The sequence below is a fragment of the Oncorhynchus tshawytscha genome, unplaced genomic scaffold (genome assembly GCF_018296145.1).
Source record: "Oncorhynchus tshawytscha isolate Ot180627B unplaced genomic scaffold, Otsh_v2.0 Un_scaffold_3377_pilon_pilon, whole genome shotgun sequence".
NCBI classification, from domain to species: domain Eukaryota; kingdom Metazoa; phylum Chordata; class Actinopteri; order Salmoniformes; family Salmonidae; genus Oncorhynchus; species Oncorhynchus tshawytscha.
In genome coordinates, this window is record NW_024609477.1 from 82,501 (window position 1) to 106,500 (window position 24,000).

Sequence of the window (24,000 nt, forward strand, 5' to 3'; positions counted from 1 at the left end):
AACATACTGAAGCCTCAGTCCCCTCATCCAGCTGGTCCTGAGTTCACACACCTGTTCTACTAACAAACTGAAGCCTCAGTCCCCTCATCCAGCTGGTCCTGAGTTCACACACCTGTTCTACTAACAAACTGAAGCCTCAGTCCCCTCATCCAGCTGGTCCTGAGTTCACACACCTGTTCTACTAACAAACTGAAGCCTCAGTCCCCTCATCCAGCTGGTCCTGAGTTCACACACCTGTTCTACTAACAAACTGAAGCCTCAGTCCCCTCATCCAGCTGGTCCTGAGTTCACACACCTGTTCTACTAACATACTGAAGCCTCAGTCCCCTCATCCAGCTGGTCCTGAGTTCACACACCTGTTCTACTAACATACTGAAGCCTCAGTCCCCTCATCCAGCTGGTCCTGAGTTCACAAACCTGTTCTACTAACATACTGAAGCCTCAGGACCAGAACATCCAATCAATCAGAATAAACCAAATTACAACACAGTCAAAACAAAACTATATTGCTTATTGGGAAACACAAACACAAAGCACAATGCAGTGCTATCTGGCCCTAAATCAGCAGTACACTGTGGCTAACTATTTCACCATGGTCACTGATCAAAACCTTAGAAAACCCTTGACAAAGTACAGACTCAGTGAGCACAGCCTTGCCATTGAGAAGGGTAGACACAGGAAAACCTGTCTCCCTGTAGAGGAAAGGCTGTGCAACCACTGCACAACAGCAGAACCTGGCTCCCTGTAGAGGAAAGGCTGTGCAACCACTGTACCACAGCAGAACCTGGCTCCCTGTAGAGGAAAGGCTGTGCAACCACTGCACCACAGCAGAACCTGGCTCCCTGTAGAGGAAAGGCTGTGCAACCACTGCGCCACAGCAGAACCTGGCTCCCTGTAGAGGAAAGGCTGTGCAACCACTGTACCACAGCAGAACCTGGCTCCCTGTAGAGGAAAGGCTGTGCAACCACTGCAGCACAGCAGAACCTGGCTCCCTGTAGAGGAAAGGCTGTGCAACCACTGCGCCACAGCAGAACCTGGCTCCCTGTAGAGGAAAGGCTGTGCAACCACTGTACCACAGCAGAACCTGGCTCCCTGTAGAGGAAAGGCTGTGCAACCACTGTACCACAGCAGAACCTGGCTCCCTGTAGAGGAAAGGCTGTGCAACCACTGTACCACAGCAGAACCTGGCTCCCTGTAGAGGAAAGGCTGTGCAACCACTGCACCACAGCAGAACCTGGCTCCCTGTAGAGGAAAGGCTGTGCAACCACTGCACCACAGCAGAACCTGGCTCCCTGTAGAGGAAAGGCTGTGCAACCACTGTACCACAGCAGAACCTGGCTCCCTGTAGAGGAAAGGCTGTGCAACCACTGCACCACAGCAGAACCTGGCTCCCTGTAGAGGAAAGGCTGTGCAACCACTGCACCACAGCAGAACCTGGCTCCCTGTAGAGGAAAGGCTGTGCAACCACTGTACCACAGCAGAACCTGGCTCCCTGTAGAGGAAAGGCTGTGCAACCACTGCACCACAGCAGAACCTGGCTCCCTGTAGAGGAAAGGCTGTGCAACCACTGCACCACAGCAGAACCTGGGACGGAGCTGCATTTCCTGACAAAATGTAAAAATATAAAACAATTAGAGAGTGTCATTTCCCCAAATTTGAAGACCTCTCTGATGAGAGTAGGCTACCCGTCCTGTTGGGGGAGGATGCAGAGAGCTGTGGGTTGGCAGCGCACTACATTGCTGCCTGCTATAAGATGAGGGACAGTGTCTGACAGACCAATCAACCTGCACATGCCCTCTACTGTATACTTATTGTTCAATGTATGGTTGGTTTGACCCTTGGTTATTGTTACTGTTCAATGTCTGGTTGTTTTGACTCTTGGTTATTGTTACTGTTCAATGTCTGGTTGTTTTGACTCTTGGTTATTGTTACTGTTCAATGTATGGTTGTTTTGACCCTGGTTATTGTTACTGTTCAATGTCTGGTTGTTTTGACCCTGGGTTATTGTTACTGTTCAATGTCTGGTTGTTTTGACCCTTGGTTATTGTTGTTACTGTTCAATGCCTGGTTGTATTGACTCTTGGTTATTGTTACTGTTCAATGTATGGTTGTTTTGACTCTTGGTTATTGTTACTGTTCAATGTCTGGTTGTTTTGACTCTTGGTTATTGTTACTGTTCAATGTCTGGTTGTTTTGACCCCTGGTTATTGTTACTGTTCAATGTCTGGTTGTTTTGACCTTGGTTATTGTTACTGTTCAATGTCTGGTTGTTTTGACCCTTGGTTAATGTTACTGTTCAATGTCTGGTTGTTTTGACCCTTGGTTATTGTTACTGTTCAATGTCTGGTTGTTTTGACCCTTGGTTATTGTTACTGTTCAATGTCTGGTTGTTTTGACCCCTGGTTATTGTTACTGTTCAATGTCTGGTTGGTTTGACCCTTGGTTATTGTTGTTACTGTTCAATGTATGGTTGGTTTGACCCTTGGTTATTGTTGTTACTGTTCAATGTCTGGTTGTTTTGACCCTTGGTTATTGTTGTTACTGTTCAATGTCTGGTTGTTTTGACCCTGGTTATTGTTACTGTTCAATGTCTGGTTGTTTTGACCCTTGGTTAATGTTACTGTTCAATGTCTGGTTGTTTTGACCCTTGGTTATTGTTACTGTTCAATGTCTGGTTGTTTTGACCCTTGGTTATTGTTACTGTTCAATGTCTGGTTGGTTTGACCCTTGGTTACTGTTCAATGTCTGGTTGTTTTGACCCCTGGTTATTGTTACTGTTCAATGTCTGGTTGTTTTGACCCTTGGTTATTGTTGTTACTGTTCAATGTCTGGTTGTTTTGACCCTTGGTTACTGTTCAATGTCTGGTTGTTTTGACCCTTGGTTACTGTTCAATGTCTGGTTGTTTTGACTCTTGGTTATTGTTGTTACTGTTCAATGTCTGGTTTGTTTGACTCTTGGCTATTGTTGTTACTGTTCAATGTCTGGTTGGTTTGACCCCTGGTTATTGTTACTGTTGTCCCGTTGACTCTTATTATCTTCATAATGTAAATATCCAAAGTAAGTTTTGGCAATATGTACAGTGTTACATCATGCCATTGAATGTGTGTGTGTGTGTGTGTGTGTGTGTGTGTGTGTGTGTGTGTGTGTGTGTGTGTGTGTGTGTGTGTGTGTGTGTGTGTGTGAGTGAGTGAGTGAGTGACAACAGCACAATTAGACCCAACCAAATCATGAGAAAACAAAAAGATAATTACTTGACACATTGGAAAGAATTAACAAAAAAACAGAGCAAACTAGAATGCTATTTGGCCCTACACAGAGAGTACACAGTGGCAGAATACCTGACCACTGTGACTGACCCAAAATTAAGGAAAGCTTTGACTATGTACAGACTCAGTGAGCATAGCCTTGATATTGAGAAAGGCCACCGTAGGCAGACATGGCTCTCAAGAGAAGACAGGCTATGTGCTCACTGCCCACAAAATGAGGTGGAAACTGAGCTGCACGTCCTAACCTCCTGCCCAATGTATGACCATATTAGAGACACATATTTCCCTCAGATTACACAGATCCACAAAGAATTCGAAAACAAATCCAATTTTGATAAACTCCCAAATCTACTGGGTGAAATTCCACAGTGTGCATCACAGCAGCAAGATTTGTGACTTGTTGCCACGAGAAAAGGGCAACCAGTGAAGAACAAACACCATTGTAAATACAACCCATATTTATGCTTATTTATTTTATCTTGTGTCCTTTACCATTTGTACATTGTTAAAACACTGTATATATATAATATGACATTTGTAATGTCTTTATTGTTTTGAAACTTCTGTATGTGTAATGTTTACTGTTAATTTTTATTGTTTATTTCACTTTATATATTCACTTTATATATTATCTACCTCACTTGCTTTGGCAATGTTAACACATGTTTCCCATGCCAATAAAGCCCTTGAATTGAAATTGAATTGAGAGAGAGAGAGAGAGAGAGACAGAGACAGAGAGAGAGACAGAGAGAGAGAGAGAGAAAGACAGAACTTTACCATACACAGGGTCCTGAGAGAGAGAGAGAGAGTCATTGAGTAGGGACTGTGTTGCTGTTAGTCTCAGAGATACTGCTGCCCACCAAGGGACACACCACATGACCACTTTAACCTCCCACCAGCACACACACAGAATGACTAACACACACTTAACATAATGAAGAGAATAGGAACACACACACACAGAATGACTAACACACACTTAACATAATGAAGAGAATAGGAACACACACACACAGAATGACTAACACACACTTAACATAATGAAGAGAATAGGAACACACACACACACACACACACACACACACACACAGAATGACTAACACACACTTAACATAATGAAGAGAATAGGCACACACACACACACACACACACACACACAGAATGACTAACACACACTTAACATAATGAAGAGAATAGGCACACACACACACACACACACACACACACACACACACACACACACACACACACACACACACACACACACACACACACAGAATGACTAACACACAATTAACATAAGGAAAGAGAATAGGCACACACACACACACACACACACACACACACACAGAGAATGACTAACACACACTTTACATAATGAAGAGAATAGGAACACACACACAGAGAGAATGACTAACACACAATTAACATAAGGAAAGAGAATAGGAACACACACAGCGGGCCATGGTTTTGGAGGTTAGTGGTCCTCTGTGAAGAGGTCAGTGGTCCTCCGTGAGGAGGTCAGTGGTCCTCCGAGAGGAGGTCAGTGGTCCTCTGTGAGGTCAGTGGTCCTCCGTGAGGAGGTCAGTGGTCCTCCGAGAGGAGGTCAGTGGTCCTCTGTGAGGTCAGTGGTCCTCCGTGAGGAGGTCAGTGGTCAGAATGTGTTAGTCATTCTGTGTGTGTGTGTTGCTATTCTCTTTCATTATGTTAAGTGTGTGTTAGTCATTCTGTTTTGATTTATAACATGTTGTTCTTCATATTAAGCTTATTTAAATGTTATGATGCTCATTTTCCTACTGAATAATGTTTTTTTTAATGTTAATTTATCACTGTAATGTGAACAACTAAAGTACAAAATGGCAGTTGTCAAAGCCGTTCCATGTAAAGCATCAAACCACTGAGAAGATCGGTGGCAACAGACTGCTGGTAGGAAGTCCCCACAGTGGGAGGCCGTTCCTTCTCTTGCTAGAACAAAATACAAACCTGCTGCGTGCCGACCCGGCAGCGACAAATCTACTGTGAGGAGGTTAGCCAATCAGTGGCCAGCAACTTCACTTTGAGCCAATCAGAGAGCTCAAACCCCCACGTGGGGAGACCAACAAAAAAAAGTACATTTTGTCCATACGGATGAGCTAATCACACTTCATATGCAATGCAGGTTATGGTAGCTAGCTAAGTGCACAGACGCAACGCACGCAACACTAAATACTTCCTCCAAGCTAGCTAACCACTAGTATTGACATTTAATTAAAATCACAATGGATTAGCTAGTTCCCATGAAGCTGGCTGTGAGTTAGCTGCTGAGTTAGCGCAGTGTCCTTAGCTAGTGAATATGCTGATGTTAGTTAGCTAGCTAAACATTTGGCTATGTGCTGACACTGGTAGTCAGGGACTATGGAGAGTGAATTAAAATGGTTATTTGTCATATTGCTAGCTAGTTATCTAGCTGTAGTCATCTGGCTAATAACAGCAAGGGATTTCTACAAAATAGCAACATTAGCCTGGAATCTAGGCCATAAGCAATACGCACAGATATGCGTTTCCAAACAACGGCTACTGACACCTTCTGGTTGGGAGTATTTTAACAAAGCTACTGCCACCTTCTGGTTGGGAGTATTTTTAACAAAGCTACTGCCACCTTCTGGTTGGGAGTATTTTAACAAAGCTACTGCCACCTTCTGGTTGGGAGTATTTTAACAAAGCTACTGCCACCTTCTGGTTGGGAGTATTTTAACAAAGCTACTGCCACCTGGTTGGGAGTATTTTAACAAAGCTACTGCCACCTGGTTGGGAGTATTTTAACAAGGCTACTGTCACCTGGTTGGGAGTATTTTAACAAGGCTACTGTCACCTGGTTGGGAGTATTTTAACAAGACTACTGCCACCTTCTGGTTGGGAGTATTTTAACAAGACTACTGCCACCTTCTGGTTGGGAGTATTTTAACACTAAAGAGACTGACTGCAGACGCTGTTCAGAGGTGCAAAGTACAGTCGGCAGGCAAACGTTTAACCACCATACCGTTGTGTCTGAACTTTGGGAGAAAGAGACATATAGAGAGAGAGAAAGAGAGAAAGAGAGAAAGAGAGACACAGAGAGCGCTCTCTCTCTCTCTCTCTCTCTCTCTCTCTCTCTCTCTCTCTCTCTCTCTCTCTCTCTCTCTCTCTCTCTCTCTCTCTCTCTCTCTCTCTCTCTCACTCTCTCTCTCTCTCTCTCTCTCTCTCTCTCTCTCTCTCTCTCTCTCTCTCTCTCTCTCTCTCTCTCTCTCTCTCTCTCTCTCTCTCTCTCTCTCTCTCTCTCTCTCTCTCTCCCTCTCTCTCCCTGAGAGAGAGAGAGAGAGAGAGATATATATATATATATATAGAGATATATATAGAGAGATATATATATATATATATAGAGAGATATATATAGAGAGAGATATATATATATAGAGAGATATATATAGAGAGATATATAGAGGCAGAGAGTCATTACCTGTAGAATGCGCTGGATGATAGCAGGCAGGGGGATGAAGCTACTCATACTGTTCAGGACCTTCATGGTGAGCTCCTTCAATACTGGGGGAGAAACACACACCTCAGTATGTATGTATGTGTGTGTGTATGTGTGTGTATGTGTGTGTGTGTGTGTTCACCCTCTGATGTAGTGCGTGTGTCCGGTCCCTTGAGCAGCTTCTGTGGTGACATCATAGCTTCTAGCAGAGGGAACCACAGCACCTGATGGAGAGGAGAGTTTATTATACCCAGACACACACACAGACACACACACACACACCACAGACACACAGAAAGACAGACACACAGAAAGACAGACACACATACCCCTCTCTGTTCTTGGTTGAGACTCTGGGAGCTCCTGTGACACAGAGCGATGATGTCACCCAATGACCCCTCCACTCTCTGCAGTGGACTCTCTTCCTCCCTCTCAGTCTCCCCCCTCTTCACTCCTTTTCTCTGAGGTGACAGCGCTGAGTTTGTCCTTCAGCGTCTGAGAGAGAGAGAGGTACAAACATAAGTGCTTAAAGCCCGTCTCTAAGGGTTCCTGCAATATCAATTAATGTCACATTCCTTGATTTCAAAGTACATGACGAATAAATACATTTCCCTTGTTATAACCTCAGAAAGTAAATTAGGTTTAGATTAAAATGATGTTCTGAAGAAATGTTGTACCTTCAGCAGGACCTGAAAGGCTCCGTGAGAATCACCTTTCTTTTCCAACAGATAGGATGTAGCTTCATGGACCTGGTACTGTTCTGTTATCTAGTGGGGGAGGGATAGAGACACACAGAGACACAGAGACACAGAGACACAGAGACACAGAGACACAGAGACACAGACAGACAGACAGACAGACAGACAGACAGACAGACAGACAGACAGACAGACAGACAGACAGACAGACAGACAGACAGACAGACAGACAGACAGACAGACAGACAGACAGACAGACAGACAGACAGACAGACAGAGACAGAGACAGGACAGAGACAGAGACAGAGACAGAGACAGAGACAGAGATACAGAGACAGAGACAGAGAGAGAGAGAGAGAGAGAGAGAGAGATAGAGAGAGATAGAGAGAGATAGGGAGAGAGAGAGACAGGGAGGGAGAGAGCAAGAGAGGGAAAGGAGAGATGGAGGGAGATAGGGAGGGAGAGCGAGGAAGAGAGAGAGGGAAAGGAGAGATGGAGGGAGAGAGAGAGGGAGAGGGGAGAGAGGGAGAGCAACACAAGGCATTGAGAGACACTCCTGTATGTTTGGGTCAGGGGAGTGTATTCTCTGGGTTTACTCACTACTGTCTGTCTGGGGTTAAATATTCCCTCTATGAAATGGTATTGATTTGACCCCAGAACAATCAGGGTTAAAAGTGAGACAACAGAGTCTAAAGTAGATACACACACATGTAGGTACATACACACAGACACACTGCTATACTATAGTGTAGGGATGTTACCTGGACGGCCTCCTCTAGTCTGTAGTCCTGAGAGGTACAGACACACTGCTATACTATAGTGCAGGGATGTTACCTGGACGGCCTCCTCTAGTCTGTAGTCCTGAGAGGTACAGACACACAGCTATACTATAGTGTAGGGATGTTACCTGGACGGCCTCCTCTAGTCTGTAGTCCTGAGAGGTACAGACACACAGACACACTGCTATACTATAGTGCAGGGATGTTACCTGGACGGCCTCCTCTAGTCTGTAGTCCTGAGAGGCCTTGAGGAAGTCAGGGAGCTGCCGGGGAGTGAAGCGGCACAGCAAGCCGATGTGGAGCTCATGCAGGTCGGGGCTCAGTCTTAGGAGAGGCTGGGGATGAGGGCCTTCCCTGGAGGTAGCACTGGGAAACAGACGGTTGTGTGTCTCTAATAATATAATAATGTTGTGTTTATTAAACAGACCAGAGAGCACAACAACTAGGATATTGATGTCTTCCGCCCACCCGAATCCACCCACACCACAGAGAAAACTCTGTTCCATTCTTCTGTGCTCCAACACAGTAACCAAGGATCTTACCTCTGGTCCAAAAGACACCTCAGGAACTGGAACACTAGGTGATCATCCTAGAGAGTGAGAGCAGGAGAGAGAGAGCGAGATAGCAGGAGAGAGGTAGAGAGAGAGGTAGAGAGAGAGGTAGAGATAGCAGGAGAGAGAGAGAGATAGCGAGATAGCAGGAGAGCGAAAGAGAGAGAGAGAGAGATAGCAGGACAGAGAGAGAGATAGCAGGACAGAGAGAGAGATAGCAGGACAGAGAGAGAGATAGCAGGAGAGAGAGAGAGAGAGCAGGAGAGAGAAAGAGGGAGGGATAGAGTGAGAGATATAGAGCTAGCGTGTTAATTTCTGATTGTTTATTTCACTTTTGTTTATTATCTATTTTACTTGCTTTAGCAATGTTAACATGTCAATAAAGCTTTGAATTGAAATTGACAGAGTAGAGATACACAACTAAGACAAAACAACCAAAGCAAACGGGTCACAACTCCTGCAGCTTTGTCGCACGCTGGTTCTGTTCAGAGTCAAGGGGAGGCTTCAAGGAGACTCTTATGGCAGGAACATCTACAGCTCATCTCTTGGCAGTAGTACAGTAGACTACTTTATCTCTGACCTCAACCCAGAGTCTCTCAGAGCGTTCACAGTCAGCCCACTGACCTCAACCCAGAGTCTCTCAGAGCGTTCACAGTCAGCCCCCTGACCTCAACCCAGAGTCTCTCAGAGCGTTCACAGTCAGCCCCTGACCTCAACCCAGAGTCTCTCAGAGCGTTCACAGTCAGCCCCCTGACCTCAACCCAGAGTCTCTCAGAGCGTTCACAGTCAGCCCACTGACCTCAACCCAGAGTCTCTCAGAGCGTTCACAGTCAGCTGACCCCAACCCAGAGTCTCTCAGAGCGTTCACAGTCAGCCCACTGACCTCAACCCAGAGTCTCTCAGAGCGTTCACAGTCAGCCCACTGACCTCAACCCAGAGTCTCTCAGAGCGTTCACAGTCAGCCCCTGACCTCAACCCAGAGTCTCTCAGAGCGTTCACAGTCAGCCCCTGACCTCAACCCAGAGTCTCTCAGAGCGTTCACAGTCAGCCCACTGACCTCAACCCAGAGTCTCTCAGAGCGTTCACAGTCAGCCCCTGACCTCAACCCAGAGTCTCTCAGAGCGTTCACAGTCAGCCCCCTGACCTCAACCCAGAGTCTCTCAGAGCGTTCACAGTCAGCCCCTGACAACTATCAGACCACAGCAAAATCACAGTCTACTTGAACAGAGCAATACTCAATCATGAGGCATCAAAGCCAAAGGAACTGAGTAACATTAAGAAATGCTATAGATGGAAGAACGTTGTTTGGAAACCTACCAAAAACAATTAGGCAACAACAAATTCAATCCCTTTTAGACAATTTCCTGGGTAAAACGTTCCACTGTAATAGTGAAGGTGTAAACTTGGCAGTAGAAAATCTAAACAGTATATTTGACCTCTCAGCTTCCCTATCTAATCTAAACAGTATATTTGACCTCTCAGCTTCCCCATCAAATCTATCAATGTCAAGCAGACAACCAAAGAAAATTAACAACAATGACAAATGGTTTGATGAAGAATGCAAAAACCTAAGGAAGAAATTGAGAAACCTGTCCAACCAAAAACATAGAGACCCGGAAAACCTGAGTCTACGCCTTCACTATGGTGAATCACTAAAACAATACAGAAATACACTACGGAAAAAGAAGGAACAGCACGTCAGAAATCAGCTCAATGTAATTGAAGAATCCATAGACTCTAACCACTTCTGGGAAAACTCGAAACAAACAACAACACAAAGAGTTATCTATCCAAAACGGAGATGTGTGGTAAACCACTTCTCCAATCTTTTTGTCTCTATGACAAAGAACAAACAGCAATAACATATACATGATCAAATACAAATCTTAGAATCAACTATTAAAGACCAGAACCCACTGGATTCTCCAATTACATTTAATGATCTACAGGACAAAATACAAGCCCTTCAACCCAAAAAGGCCTGTGGGGTTGATGGTATCCTAAATGAAATGATAAAATATACAGACCCAAAATTACAATTGTCTATACTTCTACTCTTTAACATCATCCTTAGCTCTGGCATCTTCCCCAATATTTGGAACCAAGGACTGATCATCCTGATCCACAGAAGTGGAGACAAATTTGACCCCAATAACTACCGTGGGATATGCATCAACAGCAACCTTGGGAAAATCCTCTGCATTATCATTAACAGCAGACTCGTACATTTCCTCAGTGAAAACAATGTACTGAGCAAATGTCAAATTGGCTTCTTACCTAATTACCGTATGACAGACCACGTATTCACCCTGCACACCCTAATTGACAAACAAAGGCAAACAAAGGCAAAGTCTTCTCATGCTTTGTTGATTTCAAGAAAGCTTTTGGCTCAATTTGGCATGAGAGTCTGCTGTACAAAGTGATGGAAAATGGTGTTGGGGGAAAACATACGACATTACAAACAACAAGTGTGCGGTTAAAATTGGTAAAAAACACACACATTTCTTTCCACAAGGCTGTGGGGTGAGACAGGGATGCAGCCTAAGCCCCACCCTCTTCAACATATACATCAAAGAATTGGCGAGGGAACTAGAACAGTCTGCAGCACCCGGCCTCACCCTACTAGAATCTGAAGTCAAATGTCTACTGTTTGTTGATGATCTGGTGCTTCTGTCACCAATCAAGGAGGGCCTACAGCAGCACCTTATTCTGCACAGATTCTGCCAGACCTGGGCCCTGACAGTAAATCTCAGTAAGACAAAAACAATGGTGTTCCAAAAAAGGTCCAGTCACCAGGACCACGAATACAAATTCCATCTAGACACCGTTTCCCTGGAGCACACAGGAAACTATACATACCCTGGCCTAAACATCAGGACCTCAGGTCACTTCCACAAAGCTGTGAACGATCTGAGAGACAAGGCCAGAAGGGTCTTCTACGTCATCAAAAGGAACAGAACATGTGACATACATATCAGGATCTGGCTAAACTTCAGTTATAGAACCCATCGCCCTTCATGGTTGAGAGGTCTCTGCTGCCTGTGACTGGAACAAATTGCAAAAATCGCTGAAGTTGGAGACTTATCTCCTCACCAACTTCAAACATCTGCTATCTGAGCAGCTAACCGATCGCTGCAGCTGTACATAGTCCATCGGTAAATAGCCCACCCAATTTACCTACCTCATTCCCATACTGTTTTTATTTATTTACTTTTCTGCTCTTTTGCACACCAGTATCTCTACCTGCACATTACCATTTGATCATTTATCACTCCAGTGTTAATCTGCTAAATTGTAATTATTTGCCTACCTCCTCATGCCTTTTGCACACAATGTATATAGACAATTTTTTTCGACTGTGTTATTGACTTGTTTATTGTTTACTCCATGTGTAACTCTGTGTTGTCTGTTCAGACTGCTATGCTTTATCTTGGCCAGGTCGCAGTTGCAAATGAGAACTTGTTCTCAACTAGCCTACCTGGTTAAATAAAGGTGTTCTCAACTAGCCTACCTGGTTAAATAAAGGTGTTCTCAACTAGCCTACCTGGTTAAATAAAGGTGTTCTCAACTAGCCTACCTGGTTAAATAAAGGTGTTCTCAACTAGCCTACCTGGTTAAAACCTCTTGCTCCTACCCCCTACTTTTTCGAACATTCTGTTAAAAATCGCGCAACATTTCAGCGCCCTGCTACTCAGGTCAGGAATATAGTATATGCATATGATTAGTATGTGTGGATAGAAAACACTCTGACGTTTCTAAAACTGGTTAAATCACGGCTGTGACTATAACAGAGCGTCTGTTTCATCGAAAAGCGCAGGAAAATCTGATCACTGAAAATGGAAAAAATATCCATGCGCCACTTCCAGGAATTGTTAAAGGTGAACCGTATTAAATGAGGCCGAGGTTGCAGTACCTACAGCTTCCACAGGATGTCTAGAGTCTTCTCATTTGCTTCGGATTTGATTCTTGGTCGAACCGACCCAAGGGAACCGATTCCCTCCGGCCTCCAACAGGATGTATTGGTTGAGTTTTTTCTGGGCATTTTTTCCAGACGACCACCTATAGAATTTACATCGCCTCCTGATGAATTTTATCGCTTATTAATGTGTACTAATACCTAAAGTTGCATTACAAAAGTATTTCGAAGTGTTTTGTGAAAGTTTATCGTCGACTTTTTACTTTTAAAAAATGACGTTACGTTATGAAACGCTATTTTTTCCGTTTATCACACAGTCTTTATAGATCGATATCTAGGCTATATATGGACCGATTTAAGCGAAAAAAAAGACCCAATATTGATTATGGGACATCAAGGAGTGCCAACAAAGAAGATGGTCAAAGGTAATGAATGTTTTATATTTTATTTGTGCGTTTTGTGTAGCGCCGACTATGCTAATTATTTTGTTTACGTCCCCTGTGGGTCTTTTGGGGTGTTACATGCTATCAGATAATAGCTTCTCATGCTTTCTCCGAAAAGCATTTTAAAAATCTGACTTGTGGCCTGGATTCACAACGAGTGTAGCTTTAATTTGATACCCTGCATGTGTATTTTAATGAACGTTTGAGTTTTAACGAGTGCTATTAGCATGTAGCGTAGCACATTTGCATTTCCTGATGTCTAGATGGGACGTCTGCGTCTCAAGTAGGAGCAAGAGGTTAAATAAAGGTGTTCTCAACTAGCCTACCTGGTTAAATAAAGGTGTTCTCAACTAGCCTACCTGGTTAAATAAAGGTGTTCTCAACTAGCCTACCTGGTTAAATAAAGGTGTTCTCAACTAGCCTACCTGGTTAAATAAAGGTGTTCTCAACTAGCCTACCTGGTTAAATAAAGGTGTTCTCAACTAGCCTACCTGGTTAAATAAAGGTGTTCTCAACTAGCCTACCTGGTTAAATAAAGGTGTTCTCAACTAGCCTACCTGGTTAAATAAAGGTGTTCTCAACTAGCCTACCTGGTTAAATAAAGGTGTTCTCAACTAGCCTACCTGGTTAAATAAAGGTGTTCTCAACTAGCCTACCTGGTTAAATAAAGGTGAAATAAAAAAGGTCTGGGCCAACCAAGACGTCACAAAAACCAAATTGAGTCTGTATGCAGAACTCTGCAAAAATATCCTCTGTGTACAACGTAAAACACCAAATAATGCAGAGCAGAATAAGGCTGATACCAATTAACTATCAAAATCCAGAAATGAGCCATTCAATTCTACAACCGCCTAAAAGGAAGCGATTCCCAAACACATTGGAAAGAATTAACAAAAAAAACAGAGCAGAATACCTGATCACTGTGACTGACCCAAAATGAAGGAAATCTTTAACTATGTACAAACTCAGTGAGCATAGCCCTGCTATTGAGAGAGGCCGCCGTAGGCAGACCTGGTTCTCAAGAGAAGACGGGCTATGTGCACACTGCCCACAAAATGAGGTGGAAATTGAGCTGCACTTCCTAACCTCCTGCCAAATGTATGACCATATTAGAGACACATATTTCCAGCAGATTACAGACCCACAAAGAATTTCAAAACAAATCCAATTTTGATAAGCTCCCATATCTATTGGGTGAAATACCACAGTGTGACATCACAGCAGCAAGATGTGTGACCTGTTGCCACGAGAAAAGGTCAACCAGTGAAGAACACACACCATTGTAAATACAACCCATATTTATGTTTTTTTATTTCTCCCTTTGTACTTTTAACTATTTGCACATCGTTACAACACTGTGTATATACAAAAAATAATGACATTTGAAAAGTCTCTATTCCTTTTGTGAGTGTAATGTTTACTGTTAATTAAAATAAAATCACTTTTGTTTATTATCTATTTCACTTGCTTTAGCAAACATATAAAACCATTGAAACGTTTGGTGTCACTTAGAAATGTTTTGAAAGAAAAGCACATTTTTTTAACATCAAATTGATCAGAAATACAGTGTGGACATTGTTAACGTTGTAAATGACTATTGTAGCTGGAAACGGCAAATATATAATGGAATATCTACATAGGCGTACAGAGGCCCAGTATCAGCAACCATCACTCGTGTTCCAATGGCACGTATTGTTAGCTAATCCAAGTTTATCATTTTAAAAGACAGAGCAAACTGTCTCTAACCAGAATAGAAAGAGGAGTGGGAGGCCCCGGTGCACCACTGAAGAAGAGGACAAGTACATTAGTGTGTCTAGTTTGAGAAACAGACACCTCTTAAGTCCTCCAATGGCAGCTTCATTAAATAGTACTCACTCTCAACATTAACAGTGAAGAGGCGACTCAGGGATGCTGGCCTTCTAGGCAGAGTTCCTCTGTCCAGTGTCTGTGTTATTTTGCCCATCTTAACCTTTCCTTTTTATTGGTGAGTCTGAGATATGGCTTTTTCTTTGAAACTCTGCCTAGAAGGCCAGCATCTCAGAGTTGCCTCTTCACTGTTGACGTTGAGACTGGTGTTTTGCGGGTATTGTTTAATGAAGATGCCAGTTGAGGACTTGTGAGGTGTCCGTTTCTACAACTAGACACAAATGTACTTGTCCTCTTGCTCAGTTGTTCACCGGGGCCTCCCACTCCTCCTATTCTGGTTAGAGAAAGTTTGCGCTGTTCTGTGAAGGGAGTAGTACACAGCGTTGTACGAGATCTTCAGTTTCTTGCCAATTTCTCGCATGGAATAGCCTTCATTTCTCAGAACAAGAATAGACTGACGAGTTTCAGAAGAAAGTTCTTTGTTTCTGACCATTTTGAGCCTGTAATCGAACCTAAAGGCCAGTTTTATTCCTTCTTTAAATCAGCACAACAGTTTTCAGCTGTGCTAACATAATTGCAAAAGGGTTTTCAAATGATCAATTAGCATTTTAAAATTATAAACTTGGCTTAGCTAACACAACTTGGCATTGGAACACAGGAGTGATGGTTGCTGATAATGGATATTCTGATTGGATATTCTGATTGCTGATATGTAGATATTCCATTTTCAAAAATCAGCCATTTCCAGTTACAATAGTCATTTACAACATTAACAATGTCTACACTTCTGATCAATTTGATGTTATTTTAAATCGACCAAAAAAATTTGCTTTTCTTTCAAAAACAAGGACATTTCTAAGTGACCCCAAACTGTTGAATGGTAGTGTATGTTGTCCATGTCAATAAAGCCATTTGAATTTAAATTGAATTGAGAGAGCCAGAGTGAGAGACAGAGTGAGAGACAGAGTGAGAACAAGAGTTCATGCCTGTAAGTCACTGTGGATAAAATGCTAAATGCCATAGATTATTGTGATTCTTATGAAGTGAAATGTTGGCAGCCCTACATGGTCCATAACAACACCTTTTACAGCAACCCATTAGATACACCTACACCTGTGTGTGCAGTTTGGAGCCCTACATGGTCCATAACAACACCTTCTACAGCAACCCATTAGATACACCTACACCTGTGTGTGCAGTTTGGAGCCCTACATGGTCCATAACAACACCTTCTACAGCAACCCATTAGATACACCTACACCTGTGTGTGCAGTTTGGAGCCCTACATGGTCCATAACAACACCTTCTACAGCAACCCATTAGATACACCTACACCTGTGTGTGCAGTTTGGAGCCCTACATGGTCCATAACAACACCTACATGGTCCATAACAACACCTACATGGTCCATAACAACACCTACATGGTCCATAACAACACCTACATGGTCCATAACAACACCTACAACCTGTGTTGCAGTTTTCATTCCATAACACATTTACATGGTCCATAACAACACCTCCATGGTCCATAACAACAACAGAAGGTGTTTCTTTTCTTCCATTGTCAGATTTTCCTGAAACGAACTCCACTCTATACACAACAGAATCAGAGACATGAAATGAACAGACACAGACACACACACACACAGAGACACACAGACACACACACACACACACACACACACACACACAGAGACACACACACAGAGACACACACACAGAGACACACACACAGAGACACACACACACACACACACACACAGCAGTGTTCTCTCAGAAAGTAAACGACTCAGTGCTAATCCAGATTTTCAATTAGCACTTATCTCCCGTTCCTACGGCGATAACAGCCAGGCAATTACATGGCTGATTCAGACAGTGGCGGGACTCTGTGTGTGTTTGTCGGAAGAGAGAAAAAGAGAGACAGAGATAGAGAGAGACACAGACTGACAGAGACTAAAAGAGAGAGAGACAAAGAGAGACCGAAAGAGAGAGAGGGAGAGATATGGAGAGAAAGAGGAAGAGAGAGAGAGAGAGAGACCCAACCAAATCATGAGAAAACAAAAAGACGAACCCAAACTTAAAGCTTTGACTATGTACAGACTCAGTGAACATAGCCTTGCTCAGTGAACATAGCCTTGCTCAGTGAACATAGCCTGTGAACATAGCCTTGCTATTGAGAAAGGTCGCCGTAGGCAGACCTGGCTCTCAAGAGAAGACAGGCTACAGTGGTTGAACCACTAAAAGTTGTGTGATTATGCTGAGGGACTTAGAGGTAATGTGTGGTCTAGTACAGTACCCTGCGTCACCACTTCATTTCTCCAGACCACCACAAGGGGGCGTTAGAGCACCGATTATGCTTCTGGGTCCTACTGTGTCTCTAACTGACAATGAATGGGCGACATAAACCTACATAGAAACTGATAATTGTGTACGACTTCAGTATGACTCACTAAAACTGTTGTTTCACTAAGGTTTTTGTTATTTTATTTTGTTAGGATGATTTAGCTCAGACAGGAGTAGTGTAGGAGCCACTCCAGACCGGTCACGTTGTACAGCGGCCTGAGTGGCACAGCGGTCTGAGTGGCACAGCGGTCTGAGTGGCACAGCGGTCTGAGTGGCACAGCGGTCTGAGACACTGCATAGCAGTGTAAACTGTGTTGCTACAGATGCTGGTTCAATACCCGTGCCGGGCCTTGACGTTTTCCCTCGCTCATTTTACGTTATTTGAGAATGAAATAATCTCCAAAATATAATTTTTTTATACAAAGCAATGATTATTATTATTATTATTATTATTATTAATTTAGAATGATATAAAAGCCCATTGGATATTCTCTCAGATATATTATGAACCCTGTTATTAGCAGGACAATATATATTGGTCATATTGGTCATGGCTCCCGAGTGGCTCACAATGAGATTACCTTGCAGTTCTCCAGCTGTATCTACTGAAAGCTCACAAGGTTCAAGGCAAGAGGGCAGGGGGCACGGGATGGGCTGCAGAGCCGCGCACAGAAGACTGACCTAGCCCCCATGGACCCCCCCCGCTACACTGGCAACACGAAGTGCATTGCACTAATAATGGTGCTGACGAGGGAAAGGTTTGCGCTGTTCTGTTCTTAGCGCCAGTCTGCACCTTGAAACTAAAACATTTTTTTTTTAAATATATATTTTTTTAAACCTTTACTTAACCAGGCAAGTCAGTTATGAACAAATTCTTATTTTCAATGACGGCCTAGGAACAGTGGGTTAAGGGGCAGAGACAGATTTGTACCTTGTCAGCTCAGGGGTTTGAACTTGCAACCTTGCGGTTACTAGTCCAACGCTCTAACCACTAGGCTACCCTGCCGCCCCTATCGCCTAATAATGGCATCTTTATGCTTTCATTAATAAAATGATAAAAATACTGTTTCAAAATGCCAATGTTTATTTAGTTATGGATTCATAACGAATCACTACGGGAATAAATATCACTGAATTACAGAAATATCCTCCAATCCTCTAAATGCAATTATTGGCGGAAAGTCACGTCATATTTTAGGCGACATGAGTCTCACTAGTGTTGAGTAATGTTCCGTGTAGGTCTGATTTATTTAAAGAGCATATTGAGGTTAGAAACAATAGGATTTGAAGCAACTACAACCATTTCAGCTGTTTAGAGCTGCTCTGAGACAAGCATGGGGACTGGTCCTGATAAATCTATCAGATCTATATTTTGACTGAATCTCCATTTGAGTATTGGTTAGACTACAATTATACAGTTAGAGTGTAGAAATGTTATGCTCTTAGTGTAACCTTTATTAGGCAAGTCAAAGTCTTACTTACAAGGACTCCTTCCTCCCCGTCGGGGAATTGAACCCCGGTCCGCACGACACAGGGATTCTCTAGTTAAATAGCCCAGTACTGTACTCACGACCATCACGTTGTACAGCGTCATATTTTCCATTCCATCCTAACATAAACCCTGAGGGTTTTTAGTTGTTGTCCTTGGAATAGAAACACCATAATATTAATCTAATTAATTAAGCAACATTTCTTAAAATCAGTCCCATATACTAGGTTTTCATTTCTCGAGTACAGCCAGTATTGAAGGCTATCAAATGCTCCTCAAACAAGCCCTCCGGTGGTCAAACTATCACTAACTGGCATTAATAGTAACAGTGGCACCATGCAACCCGCAGTACGCTGCAACTTTTAAAGGACGAACCACTGCAGGTTCAACACTGCCCACAACATGAGGTGGAAACTGAGCTGCACATCCTAACCTCCTGCCAAATCTATGACCATATTAGAGACACATATTTCCCTCAGATTACACAGATCCACAAAGAATTAGAAAACAAATCCAACTCCCATATCTACTGGGTGAAATACCACAGTGTGACATCACAGCAGCAAGATTTGTGACCTGTTGCCACAAGAAAAGGGCAACCAGTGAAGAACAAACTAGAGGGCCGTGTCAGCTGACCTGTAGTCTGGTGATGATGGGTCGTACTTCCTCAGGGAAATGCATGGCCACCAGGTCAGCTGACTTGGCAGGGTCAAGGGTCACCAGCTCCGCAATGTGCAGCAGGGCCTTGTCCCAGACACAGTGTTTCTCCTCTGAGCTGTAGCCAGGCATGGACAGCAGGTTGTGGATGTAGTTGAAGATCTCTTCCTGTTGACATGTCAATAAGACCAGTGTGAACTTCATCCATGCAAGGGTCAGAACCTACTGTCTACTGGGTGGTACGCTGCACAATACCTTTCTCAGAGGGTCTCTGAGGTAGCAGTCCAGAATCTTATCATACAGATGCTTCTGCTCATACAGAAACTCACAGATCTGGTAGCTGAGAGGAGGACAGAGGGGGAGGGAGAGAGGAGGAGGGAGAGAGGGGGGGGAGAGAGGGGGGAGGGAGAGAGGGAGGGGAGGGAGAGAGGAGGACAGAGGGGGAGGGAGAGAGGAGGAGGGGGAGAGAGAGGGGGAGGGAGAGACAGAGGGGGAGGAGAGAGAGGAGGACAGAGGGGGAGGTAGAGAGAGGAGGACAGAGGGGGAGGAGAGAGGAGGACAGAGGGGGAGGGAGAGAGGAGGACAGAGGGGGAGGTAGAGAGGAGGACAGAGGGGGAGGTAGAGAGGAGGACAGAGGGGGAGGTAGAGAGGAGGACAGAGGGGGAGGTAGAGAGGAGGACAGAGGGGGAGGTAGAGAGGAGGACAGAGGGGGGAGGAGAGAGGGGAGGGGAGGGAGAGAAGGGGACAGATGGGAGGGGAGAGGGAGGACAGAGGGGGAGGGAGAGAGGAGGAGGGGGAGAGAGAGGGGGGGGAGGGGGAGGGAGAGAAGGAGGACAGAGGGGGGGAGGGAGAGAGGAGGACAGAGGGGGAGGGAGAGAGGAGGACAGAGGGGGAGGGAGAGGGGGAGGAGTTAGTGGTTGAATATAGTATATATACTATACAAGTATATTCATAGAGAGAGAGAGACAGAGGGAGAGACAGAGAGAGAAACAGAGAGAGGATAAAAGAGGATAACTCACAACTCTGCCTTCTCAGCCAGTCCCAGTAGTCGTCCCTCATCAAACTGGACCACACCTCCCACCTGCAGCAGCTCCAACAGCACCTGGGAACCAATCACAGCCTCCACTGGATCACATGACCTGACCAATCCACAGGCAACGCTTGGAAAAAGAGCCCTAGGGGCAAATCTGAAATGGCACCCTATTCCGTAAATAGTGCACGACTTTAGTCCTGAACCTTGGAGTGACAGAGTGGTCTACCTGTTGTCTCTCTGTGTGTCTGGAGTCGTCGTCTGGACTACACAGGAACTCCAGAACCTGTGGAACAACAACACAAAACATAGCTCCAGGTTCTCCTACTGCCCAGTTTCAATAGAACACAACACGGCTCCAGGTTCTCCTACTGCCCAGTTTCAATAGAACACAACACAGCTCCAGGTTCTCCTACTGCCCAGTTTCAATAGAACACCACTCCAGGTTCTCCTACTGCCCAGTTTCAATAGAACACCACTCCAGGTACTCCTACTGCCCAGTTTCAATAGAACAACACAGCTCCAGGTTCTCCTACTGCCCAGTTTCAATAGAACACAATACGGCTCCAGGTTCTCCTACTGCCCAGTTTCAATAGAACACAACACTGCTCCAGGTTCTCCTACTGCCCAGTTTCAAAAGAACACAACACTGCTCCAGGTTCTCCTACTGCCCAGTTTCAATAGAACACAACACTGCTCCAGGTTCTCCTACTGCCCAGTTTCAAAAGAACACAACACTGCTCCAGGTTCTCCTACTGCCCAGTTTCAATAGAACACAACACTGCTCCAGGTTCTCCTACTGCCCAGTTTCAATAGAACACAACACTGCTCCAGGTTCTCCTACTGCCCAGTTTCAATAGAACACAACACTGCTCCAGGTTCTCCTACTGCCCAGTTTCAATAGAACACAACACTGCTCCAGGTTCTCCTACTGCCCAGTTTCAATAGAACACAACACTGCTCCAGGTTCTCCTACTGCCCAGTTTCAATAGAACACGGCTCCAGGTTCTCCTACTGCCCAGTTTCAATAGAACACAGCTCCAGGTTCTCCTACTGCCCAGATTCAATAGAACACAACACCACTCCAGGTACTCCTACTGCCCAGTTTCAATAGAACAACACAGCTCTAGGTTCTCCTACTGCCCAGTTTCAATAGAACACGGCTCCAGGTTCTCCTTCTGCCCAGGTTCAATAGAACACGGCTCCAGGTTCTCCTACTGCCCAGGTTCAATAGAACACGGCTCCAGGTTCTCCTACTGCCCAGGTTCAATAGAACACGGCTCCAGGTTCTCCTACTGCCCAGGTTCAATAGAACACGGCTCCAGGTTCTCCTACTGCCCAGGTTCAATAGAACAACACAGCTCCAGGTTCTCCTACTGCCCAGGTTCAATAGAACAACACAGCTCCAGGTTCTCCTACTGCCCAGGTTCAATAGAACACGGCTCCAGGTTCTCCTACTGCCCAGGTTCAATAGAACACGGCTCCAGGTTCTCCTACTGCCCAGTTTCAAAAGAACACAACACTGCTCCAGGTTCTCCTACTGCCCAGTTTCAATAGAACACAACACTGCTCCAGGTTCTCCTACTGCCCAGTTTCAATAGAACACAACACGGCTCCAGGTTCTCCTACTGCCCAGTTTCAATAGAACACAACACTGCTCCAGGTTCTCCTAGGTTCTCCTGCCCAGTTTCAATAGAACACAACACGGCTCCAGGTTCTCCTACTGCCCAGTTTCAATAGAACACACACTGCTCCAGGTTCTCCTACTGCCCAGTTTCAATAGAACACGGCTCCAGGTTCTCCTACTGCCCAGTTTCAATAGAACACAACACGGCTCCAGGTTCTCCTACTGCCCAGTTTCAATAGAACACAACACTGCTCCAGGTTCTCCTACTGCCCAGTTTCAATAGAACACAACACTGCTCCAGGTTCTCCTACTGCCCAGTTTCAATAGAACAACACTGCTCCAGGTTCTCCTACTGCCCAGGTTCAATAGAACACGGCTCCAGGTTCTCCTACTGCCCAGTTTCAATAGAACACAGCTCCAGGTTCTCCTACTGCCCAGATTCAATAGAACACAACACGGCTCCAGGTTCTCCTACTGCCCAGTTTCAATAGAACAACACAGCTCCAGGTTCTCCTACTGCCCAGTTTCAATAGAACACGGCTCCAGGTTCTCCCTGCCCAGGTTCAATAGAACACGGCTCCAGGTTCTCCTTCTGCCCAGGTTCAATAGAACACGGCTCCAGGTTCTCCTACTGCCCAGGTTCAATAGAACACAACACGGCTCCAGGTTCTCCTACTGCCCAGGTTCAATAGAACAACACAGCTCCAGGTTCTCCTACTGCCCAGGTTCAATAGAACAACACAGCTCCAGGTTCTCCTACTGCCCAGGTTCAATAGAACACAACACGGCTCCAGGTTCTCCTACTGCCCAGGTTCAATAGAACACGGCTCCAGGTTCTTCTGCCCAGTTTCTGAACACCAGGTTCAATAGAACACGGCTCCAGGTTCTCCTACTGCCCAGTTTCAAAAGAACACAACACTGCTCCAGGTTCTCCTACTGCCCAGTTTCAATAGAACACAACACTGCTCCAGGTTCTCCTACTGCCCAGTTTCAAAAGAACACAACACTGCTCCAGGTTCTCCTACTGCCCAGTTTCAATAGAACACAACACTGCTCCAGGTTCTCCTACTGCCCAGTTTCAATAGAACACAACACGGCTCCAGGTTCTCCTACTGCCCAGTTTCAATAGAACACAACACTGCTCCAGGTTCTCCTACTGCCCAGTTTCAATAGAACACAACACTGCTCCAGGTTCTCCTACTGCCCAGTTTCAATAGAACACAACACTGCTCCAGGTTCTCCTACTGCCCAGTTTCAATAGAACACAACACTGCTCCAGGTTCTCCTACTGCCCAGTTTCAATAGAACACAACACTGCTCCAGGTTCTCCTACTGCCCAGTTTCAGAACACAACACTGCTCCAGGTTCTCCTACTGCCCAGGTTCAATAGAACACGGCTCCAGGTTCTCCTACTGCCCAGTTTCAATAGAACACAGCTCCAGGTTCTCCTACTGCCCAGATTCAATAGAACACAACACCACTCCAGGTACTCCTACTGCCCAGTTTCAATAGAACAACACAGCTCTAGGTTCTCCTACTGCCCAGTTTCAATAGAACACGGCTCCAGGTTCTCCTTCTGCCCAGTTTCAATAGAACACGGCTCCAGGTTCTCCTTCTGCCCAGGTTCAATAGAACACGGCTCCAGGTTCTCCTACTGCCCAGGTTCAATAGAACACGGCTCCAGGTTCTCCTACTGCCCAGGTTCAATAGACACAACACAGCTCCAGGTTCTCCTACTGCCCAGGTTCAATAGAACAACACAGCTCCAGGTTCTCCTACTGCCCAGGTTCAATAGAACAACACAGCTCCAGGTTCTCCTACTGCCCAGGTTCAATAGAA

General features: G+C 44.8%; 1 protein-coding gene across 1 annotated transcript in view; it reads right to left on the reverse strand.

The window, feature by feature from the left end:
* LOC112267651 (vacuolar protein sorting-associated protein 8 homolog) overlaps positions 1-24,000 on the reverse strand; it is a gene marked incomplete at its 5' end in the record, with an annotated part of 131,924 nt that overhangs the window by 29,004 nt on the left and 78,920 nt on the right. Inside the window, 11 exon segments of the mRNA XM_042315476.1 lie at positions 6,743-6,825; positions 6,903-6,984; positions 7,090-7,204; positions 7,206-7,255; positions 7,438-7,527; positions 8,447-8,603; positions 8,780-8,826; positions 19,484-19,672; positions 19,760-19,844; positions 20,524-20,606; positions 20,764-20,820. Of these exon segments, the coding sequence (XP_042171410.1) occupies positions 6,743-6,825; positions 6,903-6,984; positions 7,090-7,204; positions 7,206-7,255; positions 7,438-7,527; positions 8,447-8,603; positions 8,780-8,826; positions 19,484-19,672; positions 19,760-19,844; positions 20,524-20,606; positions 20,764-20,820 (1,038 nt within the window).